At 44.2% G+C, this 8,651-nt stretch overlaps 1 protein-coding gene across 1 annotated transcript in view; it reads left to right on the forward strand.

Moving 5' to 3' along the window:
- Positions 1 to 1,749: 1,749 nt before the first annotated feature.
- The window catches only part of pcbp2 (poly(rC) binding protein 2), a 14,035-nt gene continuing 7,133 nt past the window's right edge, over positions 1,750 to 8,651 (forward strand). Inside the window, exons 1-7 of the mRNA XM_084422059.1 lie at positions 1,750 to 1,935; positions 2,553 to 2,692; positions 5,617 to 5,649; positions 6,109 to 6,225; positions 6,423 to 6,554; positions 7,598 to 7,726; positions 8,563 to 8,637. Of these exons, the coding sequence (XP_084278185.1) occupies positions 2,600 to 2,692; positions 5,617 to 5,649; positions 6,109 to 6,225; positions 6,423 to 6,554; positions 7,598 to 7,726; positions 8,563 to 8,637 (579 nt within the window). The 5' untranslated portion in view covers positions 1,750 to 1,935; positions 2,553 to 2,599. The remainder of the gene's footprint in view (positions 1,936 to 2,552; positions 2,693 to 5,616; positions 5,650 to 6,108; positions 6,226 to 6,422; positions 6,555 to 7,597; positions 7,727 to 8,562; positions 8,638 to 8,651) is intronic.

Raw genomic sequence — 8,651 nt, forward strand, 5'->3', positions numbered from 1 at the left:
AAGAGGTCGATATTTCAGCAACTTAACTCTGGAACAACTCGACGCGCAGCAATGTAAGTGAATGGTGTCCAACGCCCAAATGACAGTGTTTGGAACTATTCCGATCTTCATATCCCGGAAGTAGGCGGTTAAAAGCACCGCCATTTTTTACAACGGAGGTCTATGGGAGTGTCGCAACTCTTTCTCTCTATGGCTCTGATTAGGTCCAACCCCCTATGGGCGGGTTTGAAAGGGTGGGAACTAGTGCTTGTAGTCTTAACAGAAATCCCCCCCTCTTACACTTCCTCCTACAATGACGCAAAATTACGATTTTTGCTTCATTGTAGGAGGAAGTGTAAAGAGGTAAATACAGATTTCTCTCGTCTCAGGGGAAAATGAGAAAATGTTGCACGACCATTCAATAGTATGACTGGGTTTCTAACAATGCAAAGCTTAATGCAAATGGGTGGAGTGTCCCTTTAACATGCAATGTTTTTGTAAATTTGCCTCCCATTGCACATATTTGCCTTCTATTGTTCCTTGACTCCTTACATTACATTTCCACTGTTTTTTCCTCATTCCAATGTTTTATTTTGTCCTCTATTTTTTGTTTATCTTGATAATTTCTCTTTTTGTTTGCTTATTTTTTTCTGCACTGTTTATTATTATTATTATTATTATTATTATTAAGTTTGTCTAGGCTAGGGCATAAAAGGAAAAAATAATATGTATAATAATGATAAAAAAATTAGTATTTTTTTCCATTATGAAATAATATATTATTAATCAGTAATCAGTAAACATTTTGATGCACTAAACCTTTTTTTGGAAACCTGGCTATGGTTAATAAACCGAGAAGATCTGTGTGTGATAATAATCAAACTAAGACACACAATTATAAAATAGCATGATTAATTTCCTCTACATTATGCCAAACCAGTTCCAAAGAATAATGCATCGTGGAATCTTAGAAGTGTACCAATTTCCTTGCATTTTTATTTTATGTGAAGCTATTGAACCATTTACATTGATGCCAAAACCATTGGCATTACTGTCATTCTCTTTGCTTCACACTTTTAATGTGCTTATGAACATGTTATTTAGGGCACTGAATTATTCGTTTTAATTCTGGCCATCAGTTAGCAAAAGCGCTTCTATAGTTCTGTAAAATTTCATGACAATCAGTCAATTACAATGCAAGTTAGCTGCTGAAATGTGATTGGCTTCTGGTGGACTTTTGTTTGGTTTGTACTGTTCTTTTTTAAAAAAAACTATGTTTTTTTTTTTTTCTTGGCTTGTTTGCTCTTGCCCTCAAGACGATACACATATTGCATTTTCCTTGATCAAGCAGTTGACGGTAGCCATTAACTACTGGCGCCATCAACTGTTTGGTTACCAACATTCTTCAAAATTTGTATTTGTGTTCTTTTTTGTGTTCAACAGAAGAAAGAAACTCGTACAGGTTTGGTCCAACTTGAGGGTGAGTAAATGATGACAAAATGTTCATTTCTGGGCGAACTGTCCCTTTAAGAAGCGCAACCCTTAAATCTGAGGGAAAAAAACATTTGTCGTGGTAACAGTTATTTTGCGAGGTGTATGCAAACGTATGACCTCACCTAAAAATCTACTTGGAAAACAAACAAGAACGGAGAAAAACTATTCCATATTTCACTAAAAAAACAACATGTCGGTGTGTGTTGTCGCAGTGTGTACTGCGCGCGGTGAGCAGTACGCATGCGCGAGGGGCGTGGCCGAGCGCGCTGACGTCAGAAAGGTCGTGGGTGAGAGGTTGATCGGGACACATCTTGTTGTCTTTGTAAGAGTGGAGCTCGATCACGCAGCCGTGTCTTCCCTCTTCCCCGAATCCTCTCAAAACTCCCCCCGAACCTCCCGAACCTTCCCCTCTCACCCTCCGGACCCTCGGACCCTCTCCCCATCCCGGAGCGCGCGCGTCAGGTGAGGCTTTACCGCGCTCCGTGCGCGCCACGGGCCTGCAGGCCGCGCGCTAGCCTTAGCACTCGAGCTAGCCAGCCTGCGCACTTCTCACGCGACGTCTGCTGACATTCCCACACTGAGCACAGCAGTGTGTCGTATAAATCTTCAACTAAACGCTGTAAATGCAGATGAAGCGGGTGTATTTCGCGTGAGGGGTCGTGTGGGGTTATTCTCGCGCTAGTACGCAGCTAGTAAACACACTCGAGCTAATGCTAGCGCAGCTCCAGCACTGATTCATTACCACACGCGATACATGGCGTGTTTATAGCAACAATCCGCGGGGTTACATCATTATTCATCATTATACTCGGAATATCTTAATGTTTTCTCCAATAGCCATATGGCTCAGTTGAGTTTTTAACGTAAATACGAATTCATGCCTTCGGAATAAGCTTCATATGAAAATAAACCTGCAGATTAGCGCCATATAATGGAGAGTTTATTCTCGAGTGTGTGTTTACTCTGATTCATTGAACCCTAGCAGGTACTGTGGTGTACTGGGAAGCTCAGTGTGAGTATGCTTCCATACACTGACATTGAGCTGATGAGATGAAGTGTGTGTGTGTGTTTTCTGACAGGTTTCTCATCCGTGACCAAAGACCCCGAGCTCGCCTCACTGATCATCATGGACTCTGGTGTGATCGAAGGAGGACTCAACGTCACGCTCACCATTAGACTGCTCATGCATGGCAAAGAAGTGGGCAGCATCATCGGGAAGGTGTGTTCTCACGCACACACACCACAGCCCTGAGCACACACACACCACAGCCCTGAGCACACACACACACACTCAGCCTGGGTTCGGCGTTGAGCTCATCACAGCCTGTAGCTTCACTCAGCTCGATCTCCGCACGCGTGTGTATCTCTGAACTCGTCCTCCGCTCGCATCTCGTGTTCTCAGTGCTTCTGTGAGGTGTGTGTGTGTCGTGTTTGATGCTTTATATTAGGGATTGTTGTAAAAATAGATTCACACATGAATCGTGATTCTGTCTTCCGCCGATTCACAAATTTCAAAAATCTATTTTCTAAACGTTTAATAATGTGACGTTTCAGTGGCGGCGACGGTGTAGAGACGCACAGCGGAGGAGCTTTATGAGTAAAGCAGTTCATATCAATGTCTGAACTAATAGAAGTTAGCCTGAAGCAATGTTAGTTTGGTTAGTCGAGCACGTCAAGCTCTTCATGTGGTCTTTCCGTGTACAGGTACTTTAGTTTTACACACAAGAAGCTCGTTCAACATGACACACACACACGGTTTTCTGTGTTAATGAACAAAGACCCGCCTATATAAGAGAATGAACATGTGCTGTTTCTGAGGATCAGGTAATGAATATTGGGAACGCTATGAGGTGTGTGATCAGCTTGGAAGATTTTAAATCCATTCAGATATGAGTGTGTGTGTGTGTACGGAGCAGAGCTTCAGATGTCTGTGTGTGTGTGTGTGTGTGTGTGTGTGTGTGTGTGGTCAGATCAGTGGAGATCGCCTCAGCCTGAGTGTCGCTCGCCCCGCTGGGCGGCAGATCCTCTCTCTCGTTACTGTCTTCATTCCTAATCACTTTAATACGTCGAGTCAGAGCAGTCTCAGTCACCACTGAGGAACACTACAGCACTCTTCATTGCAGTCGTATAACACACACGTGGAGTGGTCATGTGTACGGTGGCCTGAGTGCACAACACGACCCAAGCGCTCCTCGTTAAAGCGGAGGACTGTATGCTGTCAGTGAAATCCAAATTTTGGATGTTTAACCGTTAGCCAACGCATTAATAAAGCTGTGTGAGTGTAAACCGCCTGGGTCAGTAAAAGCGGTCTGAGATGAGTGATACTGTCAGACCATTAGCTTTAGTGTAAAGCTCAAACTTCAGCGTTTAAGCATCATTTACGTGGCTGTGAGAAACGGCGCTGTGAGATTAATTCTACAGTAATATGTGCAAAGGTCCATGAAAAACACTGGTATGATAAAACTGTTAAAATAGCTTCATTAGTCCACTGGCACTGGTGTAATCCTGCATGTGAACCGTAACGCCTGGTTCAGGAACGACTGATCGAGCAACACGGCTCTATTAAGGGGTCATACAAATATATTGGATGGCAAAATTTGGATTTAAATGAAGTCCTTTGGCTCACTGAACTCTAACAGCGCTGGGTAAATACCCAGAGTCGCCGCTTTATTAAAGAGGAGCTCCATGCATGTCAATAAGTAACTGAATGAATGAATGAATACAAATGTGTGTTGTGCACTACTGGGCCACCGTACATATGATGCTAGTTTAAAGAATAGGTTGATGTGCTTTAATGTTATAAACACTCTTCTTTCACACACATGCATTACTGTATCTCTATTCCCTGTGTGTTTGAAAGTTCAGTGCGCTGTGATTGGCCGGCTGACCCAGTGCGCTGTGATTGGCCGACTGACCCAGTGCACTGTGATTGGCCGGCTGACCCAGTGCGCTGTGATTGGCCGACTGACTCAGTGCGCTGTGATTGTCCGGCTGACCCAGTGCGCTGTGATTGTCCGACTGACCCAGTGCGCTGTGATTGGCCGGCTGACCCAGTGCGCTGTGATTGGCCGGCTGACCCAGTGCGCTGTGATTGGCCGGCTGACCCAGTGCGCTGTGATTGGCCGACTGACTCAGTGTGCTCAGCTGTGATTGGCTGAACACTGAGCGTGTGTCGGGAATGTAGCATTAGTTTGTATTCATGCACAAAGCGAAACATTACACCCTAAAGAAACGGCATCGTATGGTAATCTGTGAAAACACAAACCTCAGAATAAATCTGTTATTAATGAGGCGCGTTATAATGTTGTGACGCCTGAATGTAGCGTGTGGAAGTGACCAGAGCAGTGTGACGCTTCACTGGGGATCAGCCGGTCCTGTATCCGTGTCCTGGCCAATAGAACGCTTTACATCACGGATGGCCACTAGGGGTGCACCCGATCCGCTCACATGCTCTGATGATGATATCATCTCCAGGACTATACTCTGTTTTCATCATCGGCAGCAAAATAATCTGTTAAATCTGATTCTGTTGCGTAGTACTGAATAAAGAAGAATATACTGATATTAATATTAGTTTATTATGAGCCTATTTTCGGTCCAATTTTCATGTCACTTTAATAGTGTGGGTATTTTATTGGCTTGACTTTTTTATATTTTTTTTATTTATTCAGATTCAGTAATTTAATTAAAAAGCCTAATAATACAATTATACGAAAAATAATTTCACAAGATTAATAATTATAAAAAAATAATAAAGTAATCAGTTTTTGGCCGAGTGCTACTCACGCTAGGCCGTCGTCTGGGCCTGCAGTCATGAGTGTGTTCATCAGTCATAGGCGTGTGGAGAACGAGATCTCCTGCTTGTGGAGCGAGCGTCAATATCCTGCATCTCAGGCTGAGCACACATGAGGAGAGGTGGTTCAGGTCACGTGTGTGTGTGCTGTGATTACAGGTCACTTACACACACCACAGGAACACACACACTCATGTTTACTGTCATGCCTAATATTTTAAAATGTTCAGTTAAACAACATAATTCCAAGTTTAGAATCAAACTGCCTTGCTTTATTGTGTTGGTGCAGCGCCACCTAGTGGCCGACCACAGCTAGTACTGGTTTAACCTGTTAATCTTGTGTGTTGCAGAAAGGTGAATCGGTGAAGAAGATGCGAGAGGAGGTGAGATCTGCTGCTGTGTGATGATGTGCTGATAGAGCGGTCCTCCACTGAAGTCCACTTCTCCATTAGAGCAGCTCCTCGAGTGTGGAGTAACCCGTGCGGAGTAACCGCTCCACAGACGCATCACTGAGACTACGCCACATATACAACACCATTTACAGTCGTAATCAATCATAAACCATACAGTCATAATAGTATAGTGCTACTGTGAAGGCACAAAGGCTGCGAGACAGTTAAATATATGCACTGTTTTGTGCGATTGCAGCGGCTGATGCGTTTCTGTCGTACAGAAGTGGCCGAATATTAAAGGTTACGTGGACATTTGAATAAATGTAGTTTGGCCAATATTAAACGAGGATTTGATCATGCCGTAGTGTAACGACTAACACGTCTGCAGGCATTCCTTATTATATCAGCTAGCTAGCGTTAGATCTTGTGTGTGTGTGTGTGTGTGTGCAGAGCGGTGCGCGGATCAACATCTCTGAGGGGAACTGTCCCGAACGCATCATCACGCTCGCCGGCCCTACCACCGCCATCTTCAAGGCCTTCTCCATGATCATCGAGAAGCTGGAGGAGGTACGGCTCGCTCCACACGTGTGTGTGTGTGTGAGAGAGTCTGTGCTGATGTGTGTGTGTGTGTGTGTGTGTGAGAGAGTCTGTGCTGATGTGTGTGTGTGTGTGTGTGTGTGTGTGTGTGTGAGAGAGTCTGTGCTGATGTGTGTGTGTGTGTGTGTGTGAGAGAGTCTGTGCTGATGTGTGTGTGTGTGTTCCAGGACATCAGCAGCTCCATGTCCAACAGCACGGCCACCTCCAAGCCCCCGGTGACGCTGCGGATCGTGGTGCCGGCCAGCCAGTGCGGCTCGCTCATCGGCAAGGGCGGCTGCAAGATCAAGGAGATCAGGGAGGTGAGCAGACACCCCATAATATCATGAGACCCATAATGAGTGCAGGGTTCGTACAAGGTGCTTGAAGTGCTTTTTGATGTTTAAGTCCTGGAAAACCCTTGAAAACAGCCATATTTTTGAAGAGGTACTTGAAAAGTGCTTGAATTATTAAAATAGGGTTCAAATGCGTTTATAATGCCCTCAGTATTCAAGAATTTAGGAAATGCCTCTATTCCTTTTATATTCATATACTTTATTATGGTCAGTCAATATCACACGAAGAGTGTTTCTGCCTCCAGATATCAGCATGACTACAAACGTGTCTTTGATTTTATACCACAGGTCAACAAGCGAGAAGTTAATATTAAGTGACTTACATTTTAGACACAATATCGGCTTCATTTCGCCAACGAAAATAGTTCCAACAAAGAGACGGGACTGAGTCTCTGAACGGCACGTGACGGTGTCATTACTGAATGATCGAAGCGGTTGAACGAATGATTCAATGACTCGCTCGTTAACAGTGACTCACTGCCACCTACTGGCGGTTTTAATTCAACAGTTAAAGTATCGTTTCCTTTTTTAAAATAATTTCTAATCTCAATATTCAACGTTTTGTTTAAAACATTATTTCTGTATTTGTACCTGCAGGTTAAACACGTTCATGTCCCTCTGATCTGCATTAATCAGTCTGTGTAAAAGCATCTAATCCACTTCAGCCCCTGCTGTGCAAAGATCAGTTGTGTTGATGCTGATTTCATCTGATTAACAGCACTCTTGAGTCTTATTCTAATAGAATTTGATTTAATGTAAGATCTTGACAAATTATGCATGCATTTAATTAGGTTAAAAAATGGCTTTATAAAGGAAAATGCCCATAAAAGGTAAAAATCTACTTAATCTTGGAAAAGATGATTAGTCACTGCTGTGAACTGACCCGTCCTAAACCTGCAAAGGCACCAACACAATAAAAGCACTCAGCCAAATATTGTCTAATTATCGGTAAAATCCCAGAAAATCTCGATCTGTATATGTATACAGTGACTGTGTGTGTGTGTGTTCAGTCGACAGGAGCTCAGGTACAGGTGGCTGGAGACATGCTGCCCAACTCCACCGAGAGAGCCATCACCATCGCCGGGACCCCGCTGTCCATCATCGAGTGTGTGAAGCAGATCTGTGTGGTCATGCTGGAGGTACGCTGAGGGCAGAGCAGTGCTGGAGGCGCACGCGAGCGCGAGCTGCAAACACACACCAGATCACGCATCGCATCTTTTGTTAAAATGACATTCACTTTTTAAAGTGCATTACCTTTTGAAACAATTGAAATCAAATACAGCCTAATTTCTTAATGTGCGTGTAAGGAGCATTAGGTTACAGTAGTGCATAAAACTGTGCATCAGCAACCTGAGAACACACACTTCAACACACAGCGTAATGAACTACATCAACACACAGCGTAATGAACTACATCAACACACAACAGCAACCTGGCGTTCAGAAACACTCACTACATCTAGATCATCATCAACACCAGACGCTCTTGATCTGAGCGAGAGTTGACCGCGTTTCAGCGCACACACACACACACACTCAGCTCTGACCGATGTGCAGGTTTGGTCACGTGTGTTGTTGCACGATTATTACCTCCGACTGAGAGTTTTCCTCATTTCTCCACATTAGCAACGCAGCCGCACCTGCTGTACTGGATCCACTAACAGAAACACCGCGTCAGTGACGTCCTCATGTCACTGCGTCAGTGACGTCATGTCTCGCGCGCCTCTTCACACACCAAACATTTGAATGCTCGTTTTTATTTAATTCGAATATTCTAAATGTTAATGTTGCCATCCCTAGTGATGTTTAATCAACATGTCATAGCTGGATCTTCCAGTGACGTGTGGGTCTGTGGCGTATGCAGGACTTCTCCAGTCATGTCGTGTGTTTAAGCCCCGCCCACATCAGCATCCAATCAGCAACCCATGCACAGAAACCACATGTTTTGATCGTTCTGTTCCTCTTCTCGTTGCAGTCGCCTCCCAAAGGCGTGACCATCCCGTACCGACCCAAACCCTCAGGATCGCCTGTCATCTTTGCAGGAGGACAGGTGAGCGTCGTGAT

The sequence above is a fragment of the Rutilus rutilus genome (genome assembly GCF_951802725.1).
Source record: "Rutilus rutilus genome assembly, chromosome: 10".
Classification (NCBI taxonomy): Eukaryota; Metazoa; Chordata; class Actinopteri; order Cypriniformes; family Leuciscidae; genus Rutilus; species Rutilus rutilus.